The sequence below is a fragment of the Lichenostomus cassidix genome, chromosome 13 (genome assembly GCF_008360975.1).
Source record: "Lichenostomus cassidix isolate B80296 chromosome 13, HeHo_3.0, whole genome shotgun sequence".
NCBI lineage: Eukaryota > Metazoa > Chordata > Aves > Passeriformes > Meliphagidae > Lichenostomus > Lichenostomus cassidix.
In genome coordinates this window covers 3,311,847-3,334,214 of record NC_139494.1, presented here as the reverse complement: position 1 = coordinate 3,334,214, position 22,368 = coordinate 3,311,847, and the positions used below count along the sequence as shown (strand labels likewise).

Genomic DNA, 22,368 nt, shown 5'->3' with positions numbered 1-22,368 from the left:
TGGACATGGTAGCTGAGCTGATCATGTGCCTGTGGCTCTGAGTGAGACCCTCAGTGCTGCCCAGCAGTGACTTGGGGAGCACAGCAGCACCTCCAGCCAGATAACCCCCAAAACCCAGCCACTGAGGGAGCACAGGCAGAGCAGCCCTGGATCATACTTACTTCCCATTCCCGTACTTGATCCGGATGTCTTTGCTCTTCTTCAGCTCTTTGCCATCTTTAAACCACTTGTAGGATGGCTGAGGGTTTCCAGCAGTCGCCTCACATTTCAGGGAAATCTTCTCACCAACATGAACATTTGGGCTTTTCAGTTTCTTCAGTTTGGGAGGAACAGCTGCAAAAAGAGAAAGGAGGCACTGTGAAACCTGCCCCTTTCAGAGCTGTGCCCACACAGCAGGAGCCCCCTGAGCCCTCCCCTGGGCAAAGCTCCTGCTGCCCCCTCTGCCATGTGATGATGGAGAGGGGCTGCCCAGGGAAAACAGCACACAGGGAAGGAGCATGGAGTCAGAAATGTCCCCATGGGGAACAGAAGGAGCCCCTGGCTCTGGAGGCTCCACATGACCAGATTTGATGGTTCCATGGCAGCCCTACCCACACAGGCAGGACCCCCATGTCTCCTGTCCCTGAGGGTTTGCTGAGCTCTCCAGGCTCTCCCACCACACAGCAGCTCAACCTCTTCAGAGACAGTTTTCCCCTGCTCCCTGCCATTGCTGCTGCAGATCACCAACACCTACATGACCTCTGTGGCTGCCATGGGCATGCTGCCAATCCCACAGCCCCACCAGCCCCAGCCAGGATGTTTTACTGCAGAAAGAGCAAGGGCAGGTCACAGGGAGCAGTCCCCTGTCCCCCAGATGCTCCATGCCTGCTGCAAAGACCTTGTTCAGCACATCAGCATCAGCAGAGCAATAGCCACTGAGAGGGGCTGCAAGAAAACCCTGCATGGGTAAGGGATGAGAGGGGGAGGGACAGCCATTCTTCAGAGTGCAAGAAGAAAAGTGAAAGAATACAGGTATTTAAAATGGTTTTATGCCAGCAGTGTCAGGCTGGCCAGCAGCCTTTCTAGTCTGGAGCCTGGCTCTGCACCTGGGTGTTTCAGAGAGGTGATTTTTACCATGCACCTGGAACATCAGACAGAGAGGGAGACACTTCTTATCAATCTCTGCCAGGCTTTATATTAAACCTGACAAGAAAGGATTAGCAGGCTTGCAATTTTTCTTTCAGCTGACAGCTCTGCACTCTCCTAGCTCCCTTTTTCTTTCTCAGTGTTAACCTTAAAAAAGGAAATAGCAGCTTGCTGGTTTTGCCTTACGAATATTGGTACCAATGGTTTCCCTTGAGATGTGTTACAGATAGAGCATTTCCTCTTTCTAATATGCACAAACCACCTTCTAATTGCCTTGTGCATTCTGATCTTGAGATATGGCAGAGCACTCAAAGGCTGGATGTGTTTCATCAGAACAATCACTATTTTATAGACCTTTGGATGTCTCCTCTTGTTCTTGATGCCAAGCTAAGCTATCATAAGTTGGTAGTATTTAAAGACTGTTTTCACCAAAAGTGAAATACAAAATAATATAAACCACAGCTTTATATTATACAAAATATTAAAAACCACAGCTATCACCAGGAATATACTCCTCTGGTAGGAAGCTTTCAGGACTCTCATATTCCTCATGGGAATGAGAAGCTAAATTGTCCTTAATCAAAAAGATACCAACACAGATAGAAATGGAACAGTTCAGGGTAAGAGGAATTAGCTGAGCAAAGCCCAGAGTGACAGAAAGGCCAGCCCAGGCTCTGGGTGGGTAATGTGGCAGGTCTGGTCCCAGGCACCTCAGACCTTCCAGCTGTGCCAGAGCACAGAGGCAAACTGGAGATCTAGGGGTCAAAGGGAGCATATTTAGCACACCAAGAGAGGAACAATAAATTGGCAAAACAATAAATCCCGCGACATATTCTTCCCAACTGCTATTTTTGTGCACCCAAGCCCTCTTGGCTCCCTAGAAATCTGTGCCATAGGCAGCAGAATGGGGAGGGCTGCACATGCACTTGACAGAGCAAGGGGGAATGATTTTAAGCTGCAAGAGGACAGATTTAAATTAGATATTGAGAATTAATTCTTCCCTAGGAGGGTGGGGAGGCCCTGGCACAGGTTGCCCAGAGAAGTTGTGGCTGCCCCATCCCTGGAAGTGTCCAAGGCCAGGCTGGACAGGGCTTGGAGCAAGCTGGGACAGTGGAATGTGTCCCTGCTCATGGAAGGGGGGTGCAGTGAGATAAGTTTTAAGGTTGAGTTTTTAAGGTCAGTCCAAATGGACCAAATGGTCCAAACCAAACCATTCCATGATTCTAATGGGACTGGGACAGCACAAAAGCACTGGATCAGCTGCAGGCAATTGTTGTAGGCTGTGCATTGACATTCTCACTGCTTCCCAGGTCACTGTGCTTTGACACAGACAGAGACTTCTGACCAGAAAGACCTCATCTTTCACCAGATTTTAGTACTTCTGTGAAAATCCAAGGTTTCATGGGTGTTGTGAAGCCATATCCCTGATCCTTGCCTGGAATAGTGTTGCCCAGAAGAGCTGGAAGGCAGTGAAGGGAGAAGAGAGCTGGTCTCTTCTCAGAACACTGTGTATGGAGAGCCAGGAAGGCAAACAGGACCTTGCTTTTATAGGGGTCATTTTGGGGAATAGAGAAATAGACTCTCAAATATTTATTCTGTCTGAAAGTGTGTGTCAGTTGGCTCCTATTGTACCCCGAGGTCACCCTGTCCCATGCCAACATTGTACATACACCTTAAATACAGGGAAGGTCCTGACCTTGGCATGGCTTCATCTGCTTAATTTTATTTCCAGCCTTGTGGTCTGCAGAATTATGAGGCAGGCAGCATGTCCTGGAACAAAGGTGTGTCAGCCCTGCCCCTCTCCACCAAAATGCTGGCAAGAGTCGGGCAAACCCCAGAAACTCAAGGCCTGTGGAAGGAGAGGGCCAAGAACAAACAAGAAATGTCCCATGATCTCCCCACCAACATGAATCACATCTCACCTAAAACTCTGCACATGCCACCTGTGATAATTCCAGGACATTCCTAAGCAGGCAGACCCAAATAGCTGATGCTCACACACTGCATCCCACCTCTCCAGCAGAGAATCCTGCCTAGAAGAAGGGAGGAGAACATCTTTCCACCTCAGTCGACAAGTTTTCAGTGTCTCACTACATACAGGAAGGAAAGAGAAGGTGTATGCAGCTCCTGGCCACACTTCAGGGACTCCATGGACTGTAATTCCCCAGCTGAATCACACAGAGCAGTGAAAGGCAAATCCAATCCAGAAATCTTCTGGATTGTGTCTGGGAAAAGTGCTGTGCAGAAGGAGGCAGAGCTGTGCTCCCTGACACCCAGCACATCTGTGCCCTTTCTGCTGCACTGCAGCAGGGCTTGTGCTTGGACAGCAGCGTGGGAAGAGCAGGCAGAGCCCCAAGCCTGGGAAACAACATCCAGAGCCTTGCTCTGGGCAAAAGGGAAGCCTTGGTGTCTGGGAAGGGCTGCTCTGGGCTGGAAAGCCTCACTTCATAATTCCTGCATCTTTCAGAATAACACAGAAATCTTCATTTAGAGCCATTCACTGCTGATGACTCTGCTTAATTCCAGCCAAAGACTTTCCTCTGGTTTTTACTTGTATTGTTTAAACTACAGCTCTTATTCATAGCCTGAACTTCTCTAACTTTGGCTTCTGGCCAAGAGATCTCTGCTTTTCTCTGGTAAATTTGAATCCCATCTAGCAACCAGAAACCCCTTCCCTTTTTAGGTACTTGTAAACTATGACTGAATCACCTTTCAACCTTCTCCAGCAGTAAAATAAAATAGCTTGAGACACCAGAGCAGTGCATGGAGTGCTAATACTGGAGTGTGTCAAAGTTTTACATTTTGGTACATTTTCAGCTTTTGACCCATTTCCCATCTCTGCCCTGTCCAAATCACAGAGCTGCAGCTCAGAAAGCCATGAGTATAGTTTTAAAAGATCAAAGGATTTTAAGTGTCCCCTTTCTTAGTGCTCTGAGCATTTGGGGTCATTTTAATCTCCTCCTTGTTTGGTACTTTTTCCAACATGCTGGGAAAACAAATTCACTAGCTTCAGACATATCAAAGTAGCATACTATCCTGGGCAAACAGCTTTAGTTGGATGGCAGGCTGGGTCCACGTCTAATTTCCTCATGTTTTCATCAGTTCCCACCTTCCCAGCCTCCTCCACACAGGTTACTGCTGCTCAGATGGGGCAGCACATCTCCTGTCAGAGCCAAAACAGGGGCCCAGGGTCACCCAAGTCACCCATCACCCTGGAGCAGGCTCAGCTGAAGCTGCTGCTTCTGCTCCTCAGCAAATAGTTCCCATGCAACAGCCCTGCCAGCTGTGATCTCCTCCACAGCTGGACTGGCAACACCCCCAGCTCAGCCCCCACTGCTGCCAAGTTCACCAAAACAGGGAGGAGGGTTTTGGCTCTGCTTGTCAGACTGAAGCTACTGCTTTGGATCTGTATCTGTGGTCACCTTGCAATTCTGGCAACCCCTCCTCTATCCAAATTTGTGTCTCCTCTCCATGTGGTGGAGCACCACCAGTTTCACAATGCCTGAGGTGTTGGACAGGAGAGCCAGATATATTTCCAGGCAATTTGTCTGAGACAACCACATCAAGGGTACGTTGTGCTGCAAAAAGGAAGTTTAATACTGCTAGAGCTGAGACCAACAATAAATACAAATTTTCTACAGATTTTTGCTCACTCCAAAGTCAGATGAAGCCCAAGCAACCATCAGACCCCATCCTAGACTAGTTGTGTGAGCTGGAAAAATTAACCCTTAAACATGCTGGGGCCAGGATCGACAAATGAACACAATTTTCTAATTTGTTTAAGACCCATATTTAACTAAAAGACCTTTGCAGAAGAAATTTGTCCTTTGACAGCAGTCCTGACATCTGCTGCCAAGTCAGCACCTTCTCACGGAGAGGAGAGGGTTACAAAAGCCTGAAACACTGAGCTCTGAACTACATGATATGGGTTGTTTGAACATCCGCCATAAAAGGACTTACATGTACACACTGCTTTAATTAATTCACTTCTGATTACACTTGGTATAACACTGAAGTACCTTGATGATAACAACACCTCTTTCACTTCTGGTACCTGCAGTATGCCTGCAAGCACCTCAGAGCCTCAACTCAAAACATCATTAATCATCCGCGGGCAGAGCGCCCAGAGTCCAACAATGACAAAACCACATCTCACCCACAGAGCATCCTACATAAACAACCCCTCGGCAGCAAAAACCAGGAGCACTCATCCTGGGAAAGGTGCTCCAGGAGCTTTGGAACAGCCAGCAACTCCAGCCACAGACACTGCTTCCCGAGCCGTGGGGATCCTCCAGAGCAGACAATCTATAGACACATCTGGGATCTCTGGACAAATGATGTCATGAGGAGATGGGACTTCTCTTCCTGGCCTCCTCCAAGGGCTGTGGTGTGAGCCACTGCAGGCTCCTCCACACTGCCTGCCACATGGAGGCTGGCAAAGTGTTTAGGTGGGTGGATCTGGAGACCTGGGAGGACAGAATCCTTCTGTGTCTCTCTGAGCAGCTGAGGAATAAGGCAACTTAGCTTGAATTCCCTGGGGCACAGAGAAGTAAGGCTGGAAAATGCTTTCTCACAGGAATGGGGGAGATGCAAGGAGAGTTAAGACCTACAGACTCCCAGATGATCCTTGCCGTGCCTGTATCAGAGCAATGGCTCCCCACACATGCCCCCCACCTGACTGTGCTCAGGTCAGGACACCCCTCCTCTGCCAAAAGGGGAGGGAAGGAAGGTGCACAGGTGATCTCTTGGAAAGGGGCTGTGTTCCTCAGCCTGCCCAAGCTATGGCTCCAGGACAACCCTTCTACATCAGGGCTTCCACTGGGCAGCTGCGCTGGGGTGGAGAAGCTGCAGATCCAGCACTGTCTCCGTGGGTTTGAGCTCCCAGATCTCTCCAGAGGGACCCAGACACCCAAAGGATGCTCCAGGCACACTCCTTGAGGCTTCCAGGCTTATTGCCATGAAAGGACGAAATCTGAAGGCATGATACCCACCCATGCCAAGTCTCAAAGGCTGCTGTTCCCTAAGCCCCTTCTGGAGAGTCCCCACCAGTTTGCTGTTCAAAGCCTCACCACCTGCACAAAACATCCCTTTTATGTAGGACACCTCAGATGGGAGAGTTTCAACAGTCTCTAAGATGGAAAATTCCAGAATTCATCTTTCCATAGGAAAGGTTTTGCAGCCTCAACTTGCTCTGAATTCAAACACATACATTTGCAAAGATGGTGACTCCTAATTGAAAGGAATTTTTTCCATTTCTGCCATCTCTACTGCACGGTGAGGACACATGTTCCTGGCACATCACCATGCAGGTTGGGACACCAGACACATCATGGGTGTCAGCACACTCATCACGGTGATCAACCTCACTTCCTGGCTGATGCAGTCCCACAGCTTCTGCTGTGTTTGCTGGCTCCAGTTTTAATCAAAGGTGATGATCCTTTGCCTTGGGTTTAATTTGGACTTTGTTTGACAAGGAGACAAACCTGAACCTCAGCAGAAGCAGCAGCAGCTCCTGACCCCCTGGACTCTTTGTTTCAATACTGGCTGCAAATGCCAGCCTGTCAAAGAGGGAACCTACTCAGAGGAAAGCTCCCTCCTGCCAGAAGGAATGGAAACATGGGATCTGCTTGAAAAAAGCCTCACAACACGCTCGATGTTTGTCCTCCTTTTTTCTAGGTTTTTATGGCAAGGGCAAAAGGCAGTCCCTGCTGTGCACCCAGGCAGGCTGTGGCGTCTGAGCTGGGACTCTGACTGGAGTCAGTTCCTTGGTGGCTGTGTCACAAGGACTCCTCGGGGTCTGTGACCTTCCAACACCCCTGGAGGTAACAGGGCTGCATTTGAGTGAAGCTGTAGAACAACCCTGGCTTTATTGCATGGATGGACACAACATCCCCAGACCACACACAGCCCAGAGCCTGCGGGAGAGAACCTTGGTGTCACACTGACACATCGCCCCACACCAGCCTCTGCCCCCAGTGGGTAACTCCAGGCTCCAAACCCAGAATATTAAACATAATATAATATCTGTAATATGCTTTATGCTTCAGGCAACTTATGTTTCAGTTTATGCAAAAGGATGATCAGACATTCCATGGCAGTCTTTGCAGCCACTGTCTCCAATCCTGGTGTGCTGGGCAGGGGTACATGACAGGTAAACAACAATGACAAATTTAAATTTCCAAAAGGCAGCATTTTGCTGCAGCCACTATTAGGACTTTTAATTACCAACAGCGATGTTTTTCCATGATCAGTGATCACAGAGTCATGGAACCATAGAATGGTTATGATTGGAAATTACGTTAAAGCTCATCTCATTCTGTGCCCTGCCATGGGCAGGGACACCTTCCACTATACAAGGCTGTTCCAAGCCCTGTCCAACCTGGCCTTGAACCCTTCCAGGGATCCAGGGGCAGCCACAGCTTCTCTGGGCACCCTGTGCCAGGGCCTCAGCACCCTCAGATGGCAGGGACTCCACTGTAGGAGCCAGCACTAGACCAGGTGGCTCACTTGGGGCATTTACACCTCACCTCCAGCGTCCAAGGATCTACCTGTGCAGTAACAGCAGAGAACAGCAAGGGCTAATGACCCAAAGCCCCCCAAGGACATGGGAGATGTGTTCAGAGCCTGGCAGGCACCTTGCTGCTATTGATCTCCCACAGAGTCATGCCAGCAGGAGTCAGAGACTCATCTCTGTGCTCCTGAGAGAGGTTCCACTTTGGGAGCTGGAGACACAGGGGTGACAATGCAGGAGCCACTCCTCCAGGTCCTAGGAGGTCTGCTGAGGACACCCACCCAGCTGACTCACACAGAACAGACACTGATGGAAAGGACACAGATGACTGGAAGTGTGAAGATGCTGAAGTCTGAGATCTGTGGATTTGAGCTTGGAATGAATTGTGGAAACCACCTTGCTGGAGCCAGAACAACTGCATTATTCCTCCCCACATGTCCCATACCTTCCCTAACACATGAGTTTCTTTAACTGAGTTCCTGTAGCCTTCTCTCTCATGGAGAATTGATTACAACACCAATCTACAGCACTATTAAAAATATGTGTATATTTTTTTTTAAACTGTGAGTTACAATAATCTCTATTTTCATGACCATTCCCATCACAGAAGAAAATGAACTGGAAAGTTATAAGCAGGTTTGTTGATTTAGGTTTGCTCTCTATAGGATCCCTCAGGAAGCTCAAACCATGGGATCTTAGAGGTCTTTTCCAACCTTAATGTTTCTATGAAAAGGTTCCACAAAGCCAGAAATTTCACCCTCCTCTTCCAAATCATGGCTCCATTTATATATAAGAGCAGCTGATAAATTCCTCCTCCTCTTTCTCTTTCCCACACTTAAAAATCCAGTTATTCTTCTTCCCAGTGAAAGTTTTGAAATTGGTGTATGATTTGGTCCAGAGCCCGAGGCTGAAATCTCAGCTCCACTGAAATCAATGAGCATCTGGCCACTGGGCAAGGATGTCTTCCCAATACCCAAATTGTTAAGACAACTGGGCTGTGCTTTTCTCACAATGCTGGAGGTGCCCATGCCTGTGGTCACACAAACACTCACCTAAAGATCACAACAGCCACAAGAAATTCATATGCAAATATCCAATATTAAAATCCAGGGGCTGAAGTGCTTGGATTTGCCAAACCTAGTACTCTATGAACACTAGCTGGTTTGCAAACAATGTAATTGGAGTAGAATTGCTATTGTGTTTGTTTGTTTTGAATATTTTTGGCCAGGAAGTTGTCCTGGAGGTATAGTTGAGCATAAGTGGTCTGGTGGAAAAATGTCATTCATTCTGTTCCTATTAAGACCAAAAACAATAGCCACACAAAGACAGCAGCGACAATTTCTGCTCTTCATGCCTCTAACAATGTGTTTTCAACCCTAAAGGCAACATCTTGTTTGTACCCAATTGATTCTGGGATCATATTTTATATAATCAAATATATCTTTGAACAAAGATATGTTTTATGAACTGCTCAATTTCCAGATGACCTTGGAAACAGCAATTCATAAAATATAGCTTTATCTCTATCTTCACAATCAGCTAGAAAAATTGCCCACCCATACTCTATGGAGTGCCAGTCCAGACCCAGCCAACAAAGAAATTACCCCAAGCATCCAAAACTTTAAAATACATTAATCCTTTGTTCCAGTCACTGAGCACTAAGCACAAATTACTTGCCCTAGAAGCCTGGTAAAGACCCGGGTGGCATCAATCATCTTTCAATCACCAAAGGAAAGTGATTGAAAAACACACCCCAGGAGACAAAACAATCTAGGTTAGCAGAAAAAACCCTCATTTCATTAAATGTTTATTGTGAAATCTGTACATGAAACCATATATATACCCCTTACATCATGGCAAAGCTAACGGCTGGGTTTCAGATTACAGGGAAGAATTTGCAGATGCAAATGGCCATTAGTGGAATATCATTGGCTCTAGAAAGGGATGACAAAAATCCTACTTGATGTTTTACAGCTTTATGAATCACAAGACTATTGCTTTAAAACATAGGGGAGAACAGCTCAGTGAAAGGGGAGCTGAAATTCCTCTAACAGGAGCTGCCTGCACCACCTGGGCTTTCCCAAGGATGGGAGGACAGCAGACAGAGCATCACAGACCTGGTGGGAGCATTGCAGGAAGAAATTCATCTCTATGAGGAAGGTGAGGCCCTGGCACAGAGTGCCCAGAGAAGCTGTGGCTGCCTCATTCTTGGAATTGTCCAAGGCCAAATTGGACAGGGTTTGGAGCAACCTGGGATAGTGGAAGGTTTCCCTGCCCATGGCAGGGGTTGAACAAGATGGTCTTTAAGGTCTCTCCCAACCCAAACCATCCTGGGAACCTGTGATGATCCTGTGATGATCCTGTGATGATCCTGTGATGATTCTATGACTCAGGTAAACCTGCAAAGCCAAGATCCACTGCAATGTGTGCGTACAGCACAGCCCCAAAGACACTCACCAAGTCCTTCAAGTAAATCAGCACACAGGCTGCTGCAAATAGGTGAATGTGACCGAGTCTGTGAGGGAGGTGCAGGTTCACCACACAATCCTGTCCCTCCCTGCCCAGCCCTGTGCTGTCCCCATCAGGTGTACCAGCGAAGGACCACGGCTGCACTCAGCCCCAGGCAGCACAGCATTTCTGGAGATCTCTTTCCTCTTCTTTCAATATATTGTATTTAAATAGAATGAGGACCCCAGAGGGGTTTAGTTAATGAGGTGTGAGATCTGAGGTCAGGAAGAGCAGTAAGCACAGAACACATTGCAGAGGGACTGGGTGCCCCAGCCCACAGCAGCACTATATCCCAGCAGAGAATCCACTTCCCTCCCTGCCCCAGCAGACTTAGCTGTGAGAGGCAGCTTTAACAAGTGTTTTTAAACATGCTGAACTTCAGCAAGTAGGGAAAAATAAGAGAAGCTTGGGATCAGTTACAAGATGTTAATCCAGGGCAGGCAGAGGTCAAGGGAAGGTCATATGTGACAGACTAGCTGGCAAATTTTTTTTGATATTTCAACGTCCCTCGAAGTCCTGGACCAGAGAACATCCCAGTGTTTCACACACAACCAGGTGAAACACCATGCAAAGCAGGGATTCACAGAAGAAAGCACTTCAATATCTGGATAAATAAATTCAGTGAGAAGCCTCTAATACTGAGGTGGAGATGTTTAATTTTTAACCTATAAAATAATATTCTCTAGCATTCCGTGACAAAAGCCAACCACTTGCAGTCTTAATTACAATATTTTTTCCCCATGTCTCTGCCTACTTTGAAAGTTCACCATTGTCTCTGGTGAGAGACAAATCCACCAGAGGGTATTTCCAAAACAGAAAGCCCTGTTTTTATCGGGATCTCCCCACAAGAGACCCCAGGGCTTGCATTAGAGACTTGTTTGTTCTCTGTAATGTTATATTAGAAAGATTAAAAGTTTTGCTGTTAGTTGAAGAAAGGCTTTAAAGCACTGGTACCAGAAGTGACCGCAGGTCTGGTTTTCATCCAGATGCAGGAAAGAAACTAAAGATCATCCCTGAGACAGCTTTTCCACGGCAGCCAGATTCATACAAGCCCAAATCCCACCAAGTGTGGATGGAATTACTACCCTGCACTGTAATGTTGTCCCAATGCCCTGGACACCCTGGGTCTGTGCCACTGCTGGAGTGATGGGCACAGCATCTGCCCTGTCCCCACGGGCTGAGCCCACCATGGCACCCAGCGGGACCCTCAACAGGAGAGAGAGATCCCCCTGCCCAGCCAGGGAGCGCCCAGGCCCTGAGGAGAAGGGCCACCCTCGGCCGTGGGCTGCAGGGAAGCAGCGAGCTGTAAATTCCGACTGGGACTCTGGGCACTGCCCAGTGGAGACACTAACACAGCGTGTCTCCTGCCTTGTCCAGAGTGCGGCTTCCCAGCATTGTTCTGAGTAGCTCCGGACCCCCACTGGAGCACAGCGATGGGTGGCTTCCACTGAAATGTCCCCCAACCAAGCTGATTTACAGCTGCCAGGAGTCTCCAGGATGTCAGCTCTTCCTGATTAATTTTTTTATCCTTATTTTCCCTCGTTTTATATTTGAATATTGCTTATTGCGATATTCTTCAGAACTATTCTCTGGAAAGCCATCCTGGCTAATTTTTGGCTTGTAAATTGCTCATGAGCAGTTTGTGGCTTGTGTTTAAAAAAAAAAGAAATCAAGAAACTCTGGCTCATTTTGGTTGGATGAAGAGATTTTGTGGCCTGCATCAATTCTAGTCCCTGACAGCAATGACAGAGCTCTTATTATCACAAACATACAGTTGCAATTTTAAAATTTGCTTCCTGTGACTCTTCGTTAAAATTTAATCAACAGTTTCTGTTTCCACAAACATTTCTCTGGCAGAAAGATCACTTTATAGAATATTCATAGGCAACAAATGAGAAGGAAGATAAAGTAAATTTGACTTTGTGATGAGAGGCAACCTTTGCTGGCTGTCCAGCTACTTCATGGAAGCATTTAGGGAAGAGCAGCACAGGGAGGTGTAATTTTCTAGAAGCTATTGCAGAACACAAGCAACCAAAAACAAAGACCCATGATGCAGCAGCAAAACGTGGGCGAAGAAGAGGCAATAGGCAACATGGTTGTGGCCCAAGCAGGAAAACTATTCCGAGTTCAGACAGGACAGGGGTTTATTGGACCTGCTTCATGTCCAGCTGTAGGTGACAAAATGGGACATGTCACCAAACTAGGCAGCAGATCCTGCACAACACAAACAGCTTAAGGTGAAAACCAGAGTTCTGAACAAAAGATGGTTGTTGAGCAAAAAGCTATTAATAGTGCTGGGTTTTATCCCAGAAATGTTGCGTAAAGTGGGACAATTCACATCCCTTCTCTGTGCTTCCATTTCCTCTCTCAAAGATCCCACTTAATATATTTGGGGCAGGGACTGGCTCTTGTTTTGACTCTGTGCTGTGAATAGCACAAGGGGAACAATGCTGCAGCCAGGACCTCTGGATGCCACCACAAATGCCAATTTTAAGCAGCAGTGACAACAAGCGGAAGGAGTTTGGGATCCAAGGAAGACCTGGGGAAAGGCAGGGCAAAATGCAGGTTTCAACCTGTGTTGTAAGCATGGATTGCTCTCATCTCCATGCAGGAGTGACAAGGAAAAGTAAGGAGGCAGTGGAGCTGGACAAGTAAGAAGGGTCTCCATTCAGAAAAGCAAAATTCCTCCAGAGCTGCTCCTCACTTCTGCACTCCCACTGCCCCCCTCCACCATCCCCCCGAGCCATCCTTGAGAAGCTCCATGCAGAGGAATGCAACCACCTGGAACCCAAAAAGGCATGTACAGGGGCTGGAGGGATGCGATAAAAACCTGATGGAAAGACTGGGGTCTCCTCTTCTGGGGAATGTTTTTGTAGGAAATGCTCAGTCTACATTTCCCATGCATGTGACTTTCTTTCTGATGAATCTGTAGAAGGTGGAGGGGTGCTGAGGAGCTGCCCTGGAAAAGCCTTTGGGTCTAGAAAACTAGCCTAGAAAGGTCCAAAGACAGCATTCAGGGGGACAACAAATTACAGGGTTACAAGAATAAGCTTGACAGAGTCACTCAGAAGTTGAACAGATCACATCCCTGTCCTGAGGGGAAATCTGCAACATCCATCCAACTCACCAGGATCGGGACACAACCAACCTGTGCTACACATCCCTAGTGCATCCCACAGGGTGTCCCAGGACCTGGATGGCTTCTAGGATATAGCTGATCCCAACCTCACAATCTCACCAATGGGCAGCAGTTGGTTCCTTCTGGAAACAGACCCTGGGTCCCTGGTAGAAAGGCTGTCAGTGCAGGGTTCTGCTTAGCAGGTAAGGGGAACCCAGGGCAGCTACCGAGACCTGTGAGGCTCTTCTAATCCCCAGGTACAAAAGAGATGTTCCATCATTCCAAAGATGTAGCCCATCTCTCCTTTTGTCCTGATCTCTTGCCCCTTCTCTCTGTTCTCTTCTCCTTGCCCTTGCCAGCTGCCACCAGCCACAGGTAACACAAATCACTCAACTTTGTCCTTCCTGTCTCAATCCACCTTGTCTGTGAGGTGGATGATTTTTTTTACCTTTGCAAAAATCAGTGATCTTGAAAACTTGGAATTAAGCCCCAGTCTCATCCTGCTTTCATTTCTGGAGATGCTGACCTCCCACATCTCACAGAAGAGCTCCCAGCAGCCTTCTCTCCATGAAATCCAGAGGGCCTGAATCTCCCTCTCAGGCAGACACCTGAATACCAGTGCTGCTTTTCTAATTTTCTGCCAGTTTGGGGCAGAACATCAGGAGCTCCACTGTCCCACAGAGCTCAGAGACATTTCAGATTTTGTAGTTACAGGACCCCTGCATACATAGAGGAAGGATCCATCCCAGATCCACTTTTCTAATAGTACTTTTCTAATAGTGCTTTTCAGCTAGAATCCACACCAGCAATTACCCAACTCTCACCCTAAGCCCGGGGATCATGAAGATGGAACAGCACAGTCAAGCACAGCCTACCCTATTATGCTTCTCACCTCATTTTTCAACTTGTGCCCCTCCCTTTTTAATTTGGTGGTAAATAAATGCCTGGACAAAATATCGGCTAATTAACTGGGAGCGTCTTTGTGAACAAAAGCTGAATGGACACCTCAGACAGGATCACATGGCAGCCCTGCCCTGTGAAGGATATTCTGAAAAAACATTCCCAGGTAACTGACACTGAACAGATCCCACTTCCTAAGAGCCCTCAGGGACCCCCCAGAATTGCTGCAGGGTGCCAAGGAGACCTTTCAGAGGTTAACTCTGCGCAGACACCATGCAGGGCAGCGACTGGCACAACTTTAGCTCTCAAGGCTGCTCTCTCCTTCACTCCCCTGACAATTCGACACACTGCTGTTTATCCTAATCCATTGTTCATGGTCCTCCCCACCCAGTTCTCAGCCCATGTGATGCTCTCCTGTCCTCACCAACTGGAATTAATTTGTGGTGCTAGGGCTCCATCAAGACATTTCACTAAAATCTAAATGTTGGCAAAGAATTACCTGCTGTCATAAGATATTTTGGGATTTTATCTGACACTCAGAGTAAACATGCAAGTCATCACATTTTTCTGGGGCAATTGGTTTGTAATTCCCAGCTCCCACAGTGATCCTCTGAATAACCAGGCAACTTTAAGAAGGAGATCCTGGTCAGCAAGGATTGTTTATCAACATAAACTTTATTCTCCCAGAATTCCCCTCCAATGGCATGTTATGTAAAGCTGATGCTGCTAAAACATTCAGCTGAACTTAGGTCAAGAGAAGATGGCTTTTGAAAGCCTTCCAATGGTTCATTTGCAATAAATGGCTGAGGAATAAATAATTTCAGCCCTGATGAGTCCTCAAGCAGCCAACTCTGTTAGCAGGGCAACTCCACCAGTGAGGAACAGGGGAAGGCTTCAGTGACACATGGGGACTCGTGACAGGCACAGAAAGCAGCAGGGAGGACCACCAGGCTGGGGGAGGCTGGGATGTTGGACCTGACCATGCTCCTTGCTAGACAAGGAACCCAATTCATGGCAGCAAGTATCACTTACTCCTTCTGAATACTTCCCAGTGGGGAAGGCTTCTGCATTCTCTCATGGACAGGGCTGGTTTCCTGCCCTGATGCCCAGAAGCACATAACCCCCATGTGCATTTTTCCCGAGTTATCCAGCTGACAGCATGCCTATGCCTCATATAAATGCCAGCCTTTCTGCCAGCCCTGCTATGCTCTTGCCTTCAGTGACTGCAGTGACAACAACTTCCAGGGGGTGCTGATGGACTGAATGAAACCAGCCAGGAGCAGCCAGGGATGGGTGGGCTCCCACCTTTGGCCTCAGAGAGACACAGAGAATGCCACATTTACATGACATTTGGTACTGTCACGGTGTCCTTTATTCCTTTCAGAGACCTCAGGGATCAATCCTACGTGATGCAAAGTGTTTCAGGGTCCCTTCCTCCTCTCCCAAAGGCAAAGGACTTTAATTCACACCCAGGAGTTGGGATGAGGACCACCCCACTCTCACACCCCAGCTCAGCAGGCACAATCTACCCTCAGACCACCTTCAGCTCCACAGATCACCATTTCCCAGCGTCTCAGACCTGGCGTGGTGGGACTGAGTGCTGGAGGGCTGCATTTGAGGAGAAAGCTTCAGCTAGGGAGGGACACAGACGGCAGCTGTGTGACCAGTCTGATAGCTCAGTGAGGACCAAAGCAAATCACCCTCCTGGAGGCACTTCCTGCAGCTCCAGCCTCGCTGCTCCAAAGCACTGCTGACTCAGGAGTCCCAGGTGCTCTGACAGGTTTGGACTGGAGCAGCTGATCCCAGCCCAGTTCCGAGGAAGGGACACTGTCAGCTCAGGCTGCTCTGTGCAGCCTCTGTTCAGCATGGCTTCTCCAGAGGGTACCAGCAGCCCTAAGGCAGGCTCTGCTCTCAATGCTGCCCCTTTTTTCCATACACAGAGAACCAGCCTCCAGCCCCTCAGCTCCTACACAGTGCTAACCCCAGGCCAGCTCAGAGCAGAGCTGCCACAAGAGCCCTTGGCCGCCCAGGTCGAGCGCAGCTGTTCCACCAAGTCGAGACAGTTAAAAATACAAGTGTTTTTCTGCAGAATATGAGGGTTTAAGGCAGGACTCTGGTGCAGAACAGTTCTTTCCCTTTAAATTCACACCCTAGGCCAAGCATGTTTTGCAAGAGCCTCCCTGTGCAGACAAGCCCCGAGGCTCCAGCGCAGAAAAGCGCTGCTGCTGGGGGAAGCACCCACAGCACTCTGAGGCAGAGCCCCAGCTTTGCAGCCAGGCTGCTGCGCCTGCATGGGGCACAAGAGATGGGACAGGCCAAAGACTTGGCCTTTCCATCACCAGAGAAAACACTCAGTGTCTCTTCTGACCTGCAAAAAAGACCAGGAAGAGAAGAAGGAGAAAGAGCAAGAGGAGGGGACAGACAGACACCACACATGCAGCTCTGCTTGCTTGGAAATCATGAACTGGGCCTCTTCTCCTGCTTGCAAATGGTGATATTGAGTTAAACAGAAGATTTCCACCTAGAGATGTGTTTGAGTCTTGCTGTTATCTTTGATATTGTGAATGTTTAGGGCCCAGACAGGACACTCTGCCTGGTTCTGTCCTGCGATGACAAAGGGTAAGAGAAATTGGAGAGTCCCAGAATACAAAGCAAGTGCAACACCTGGGGCTTTACGGGAAATACCAGATTATCACAGTCCTGGCAATAAAACCAAAACTGCTGGCACTGATTCAGATTACAACTGCTTCTTTCTTCCCTTCTAAGCCCCCAAAATGAACAAGACACCTACCTAACCCCACAAGAAAACCAGAGCTGTGACTCACAGAATCTCCCTCAAACACCAACTCAAAAAATTACCAACACAAAATGTTACAACACATGAAATGAGCAATGGCCCTGCCAACACAAGGCTGCTTCTTAAAATTGCACGGCCTGCCCACATTTTCTAAATATAGGATAGACGAGGAAACCTCTCCAGAAGTCCTAATAATCCAAACAACCAACCAAATACATGCTACATGGACAGAGGTAGTTTTGAAAGCTGTTTTCAACAAATTTCCACAGCATAAGATTTTTTGCCACTCGTGCTTTCTCTTCTGCCCAGCAGCAGCAGGTAGGATGGATAAATTTGACCACAAAAAGGAGAAATTCCCTAAATTGCAGCTGAGAAAAGTCCCAAGCAACAAGACCATCATTGCAACTGCTTGTCTGCAGATTCAGGTGGGCAGTCTTAGACCTAGGAGCATGCCAGGAGAAGAGCTAGAAGCATTATTGAAAAAAGTTAAAGCTTGGGAGGTCTGTGGAAGCCGAGGTCACTTGCTATGGGCAGGGTGTGCAGGGCAGATCAGCACCACTGGACCTCCTCAACAAATGAGCTGAGAGAGGAGCACTGGAGAGGCAGAATCTTGCACTGCAGCCAGGGCTGAAGGGTTGTGCACTGGGCCTACACAGTCCAAATTTTGCTGTGCTTTTGCTGCAGCTTTGCCAGTGCTGGTATCCAACAGCAAAAGCCCCTCAGGATGTGCTCCTGCAGCAGTGCCCCTTCCCCTTTCACAACAGAGAGCCAGGACCGTCTGCCCACAACAGCATTTTTCACTCAACAGCTTTTCTTTGGTTATCAACAAACCTCTTCACCCTCATGCCTGGAAGTGCACAGCTGTGAATCAGGACAGCTGAGTCAGACCCTGAGCCTCAGGGGTCAGGAACTGGCTGCTGCAGTGCTGCTGAGTGTCACCACAGCATGGGGTGGGTGGGCACTGCCCTTCACCTCCAGCCTCCCACAGCAAACTCCAGTGCTAACTGAACCATCATCTGCAGGAATTCCTCCAGAGTTTTACCATTTTCTCCCCCTACTACCACCATATATGCCAAGATATTTGATAGGACAAGGGAAAATGGATTTAAATTGAAAGAAAGTAGGTTTAGATTGGATGTTAGGAAGAAAATCATCCCTGTCAGGGTGGGGAGGCCCTGGCACAGGGTGCCCAGTGAAGCTGTGGCTGCCCCTGGATCCCTGGAAGAGTCCAAGGCCAGGTTGGACAGGGCTTGGAGCAGCCTGGTCTAATGGAAATGGCAAGGGGTGGAATGAGATGAATTTTAAGGTCCCTCCCAACCCAAACCAGTCTGTGATTCTAAGGTTCTGTGATTCAAGGTGACCCTCCTGAAATCCATGCACATTTCTTCATGGACCTTAAACCCTGATACCCAGGACTCTCCCTGCATCCATAGGTGTCTGCTTCAGACAGAGCAGAAGTTTCCTTATTCCTAAATGGTCCCACTGGCCTTGCTGGACAGAAAGGGGGGTGTCAGGACTCATCAGGGTGGGCAGTGGGAAGGACAGCCAGTATTCATACCTGGAAGGTTTGGGAGAGGTAACTCAGGACTGAATTGGAAATATTCTTTCAAGCAGAGAAGCAGCATGGTCGTTATCATACACATGCTGCTTTTGGTACCGAGTCATCATTTGATGAAAGATCCAGGGTAATTTTAGGTTTGGGCTCACTCGATTTCGCTTGATCATATAACTGGCATCTCTGCAATGTCAGGATCTCTCCTGAGATGCGAGTTTTAGCTGTGTTTGTTACCCCACAGCTATCCAGAGAGTTTATTTTAGCATTCATTAAACGTGCCTCTCACGCAGCCTCTCAGCACAAATACAGAAACCTAATCTCATTTATTGACAAATGTGAAGCAAAATACACTTCCATGCCAAGGAGAAGTTCATTGCATTCTTTGTCCTTGCCCTTCAGGCAAAAGCCTGAATGAGCAGATGAAGCATGCACGATCTCCGCAAGGGAAACAAGCTGTGCCTGGGGCAGCCATGACTGGGGAGACTCCTGACCTTTGAGAGACATCCTGCCCTGCTCCAGCCCCTCCACCCATGGATGCTGTGAGCAAGGGACCTGTTAGCAAGGTTTTTGGGATCCTAATTGCTTTTACACTCAGCCATTTTCAGGCATGAGATCTGCAGCTTGTTCTGCTAGTGACAGAAGCCACAGAGCCCAGCGCTGGCATCTGGTGTGGTGTGGAGCTGATGCTGCTGAGTCAATCCTTGGTGGCATCATGGAGCAGGCACAGAGCAGGCTGAGGAAGCCCTGTCTGGCACTGCCAGCTGTCTACCCAAAAAATCTGTCTACTGGCAGTTTTGCCTCTTCCCCCAACAGTATTCCTCTTGCTTCCAAGCTCTGCAATGGAAGTCAGGCAGGTGGGTTTTTTTGCTTTGCAGTGCAGCTGGGGTTTCTCTCCTGCAGAGAGCAGCAGGTTAGCATGGGCTCAGCAGCAGCTGGTACCTTGTGTGCCCAAGGACTGTGCTAGCTGCTGAAAGGACTGTGCTCCCTCCCTCCACCCGGCCCAAAATCCACATTCCTCTCTGCCAGCCCTGCCCCACTCTCCTGGGCTGGGAAATGGGCATAGGAGACAGACACCTGAACAGCCCTGCAGTGCAGGCAGGGGGACATGGCCAGGGTCAGGCAGCACCTTTGCCTCAGTTCCCTGGCCTGCTGTCTCCTGAGAGCATCAATCCCAGTTCCCTGCTGGGACCTGAGCTCCTTTGCTGATCTGCTTTCTCACATCAGGAATGTGGCCAAAGCCAGGTGCTCTGAGTAAACTCCACAAACCCATGCCTGCACTGCTCCTGGAGTAAGACCAGTTTGCCCCCAGAACAAGGAGAGCTTTCCAGGAGCACTTGAGTGAAGCCAAGGGGTGGAAAGCAGCTGGAACACAGAGCTCTTTTGGTGTGCTTTGGACCAGAGATGCCGAGCATGCTGAGCATGGGAGTTTTGTCAGTGGTTTGACTGGAGGAAGAGATGTACAAGAGACACAGAAAGAGTATCAGGGTCAGTACAGGCTCTGCCAGACTAGTGTGCTAGCCAAAAAATTGCATCTCCACACCCCCAGAGGGCTGGAGCACATCAGGAACCAGGGAACTCTTGCAAAGTACTGTGGACTTCAAAGTGGAACAAAATACTCATGCAAGCACAAACATATGTACACATGGACACACACACAGTTTTGGAGGGGAATAAAGTCCCAGCCTTCAAATCAAAAACTGTTGAAAGCCAGAGGGTTGGATGCTCAGCTGGTACATATCACACATCCACCAACAAAGCCAGAGGAGATAGGTCAGAGAAACATCTGCTGAGATGGTGGATGGATTTCAACCTGATTTTACCCTCGAATTAAGCAAATGTGCAAATTCTGACACCAGAAAGAAGTTTCTCTGAAGGGTTTCCAAACATCAGTCAATGATGTAGGAAATCTGTTTCAAATTTTTGGGGTGCCTTTGAAAAAAAACTAAAAACCAACTAAACACTAAAGCAACTGACTTCGGTGTAGCCTTAAGAAAAATTAAAGTTTCACCGCTTCTCTAAAGAATACTTTTTCTGTCCAGCTCGTACATTCATGGCTTTCTTTCTTTTTCTCAGCTGCCAGCCACCAAATATCAGACTTAGAGAGTAAATGTGGTTCCCTTCCTCTCCTCATCCTCCTCTCCACCATGGATGAAAATTTAGCAAGAAAACCTGGGCTTTTATTTGCAGTCAAAGACTTAAGGGGATAGCAGGGATGAAATACTCTGTGGAAGAGCTCCAGGACCAGCAGACTCCTCAGAAGTTTGATCACACTATTGCTGCATGGAGACAGCTTTGTGTGGCTTACTGATCTCTGCAAAGCACCTCTCCCTCGTATTGAGGAGCTCTTGCTTTCCAGACACGCCTGAACTAAAACCCATTATAAGAACTGATGACTGAGTCTTCCAAGCCCAATTACCAGAGTTATTAATTACCTAAAATGTTTAATTTTTACCATTATCTCTTGTATTTGTTGTTACAGTTTGAAACATCTCAAAAATGCAACAACACAGTGCTGTCCTTGTTGGAGAGAAGACCATCCCAGGTCACATTGATTCAAACACCTTTTGTTGCCTGGGCACAGCACCAGAGCCAGGACCAGGATTCAGCCTGGAGGCTCATCTCTCCCTGCTCCAGACACTCCCATGGGATGTGGAGAGAACTGGCAGTTTTGCCCTGATCAGTCCCATGTGGGTCCTTGGGCAGAGTCCCCTTCCCCAGTCCTGTGATTTCGTTATCCTGCCCCAGACAGGAGGTCAGCACAGCAGGTGATGCATGTCCGAGCTCCAGCCCGGCAGGAGAGGCCTTCGCCCTCCCAAAGGGCCTTCCTTCCCTGCCAGCATGTCCCTGACCAGCCCTCAGGACAGCACACGCTGACAGGAGCCAGGGCAGGGAGCTTGGCACAGCACTGAGGGAGGCTGGGGGAGCCAGGAGTGCTGGGAGGCTCCTAGCCAGCTTCCCACTGCCTCCAGCCTCATCCTCAGTGACACTGGGGAAGCTTCCCCAACGGAAAGCTCCAGGTTATCTCACAGCCTCTGCTCTATAACTGTTTCTAGCACAGACATACAGCTTTTACTGGGATTTCACAGCCTTGTCACTTCTCAGCCAAAGGAAACAGCCTGGATTTAGGGTTCTATTAATGAATTGCATCTTTCAAGCTCCTCCTGAACTTCATGTCTTCAAGAGACACTGTGTTTTTGATGGAGCTTTGCTCCCAGAAGCAAACAAGCACACCCAAGCAGGAGACATGTGTTATCCAAAGCTCCACTCTGTTGCCTATTCCAAGAGCATGGTCCCACTGTGACAGAGCTCTCAGGCACTGGAAAAGGCACAGGCTCATACAAGCCCCATGCTGAACATCCCCCCTCATGCATCTGAAATCACTCATTGGAATCTGAGGGAAAATGAGAAGGGGTCAGAGGAGCAGGAGGCTCATCTCCCCCCATTTCACTGCCTCAGGAGTTATGCCTCAGGACAACCTGCCCTACTCTCATCCCACAGTCTCCAAGCAGTTTTCAGCTGCAGCTCCATTAGAGCTCAGCACTGAGCCAAGCCTAGGGCCCAGGGCAGCACTCAGAGCAGGACTCTGGCAGAGCAGAGAGAGGGGGAAGGATGGCAAAGCCAGGCTGCTCATGGCAGCACAGCTCTCCTTCAGCCAGGTTGCAGCTGCAGCCCATCACGTTAATGAGGCAGGAGAATGAGCCGAGCACATGACCTCCAAGGTCGGCAGCCAGGCTGTGCTCAGCCCCTCTCCAGATGTTCCTCCTCTTTCCAGAGACTGCCTTTCCCAGGTTACTTACACCTCTAAAAAGGGATTGAAAATGGAATGCCCAGGGCTCTGACTCACCAGCTTTTGG

At 48.6% G+C, this 22,368-nt stretch overlaps 1 protein-coding gene across 6 annotated transcripts in view; it reads right to left on the bottom strand.

The window, feature by feature from the left end:
- NRG2 (neuregulin 2) overlaps positions 1-22,368 on the bottom strand; it is a 151,259-nt gene that overhangs the window by 56,390 nt on the left and 72,501 nt on the right. For all 6 annotated transcript variants that reach the window (XM_085073371.1, XM_085073372.1, XM_085073373.1 and 3 more), the window contains exon 2: positions 162-333. In XM_085073371.1, coding sequence (XP_084929497.1) covers positions 162-333 — 172 coding nt within the window. The remainder of the gene's footprint in view (positions 1-161; positions 334-22,368) is intronic.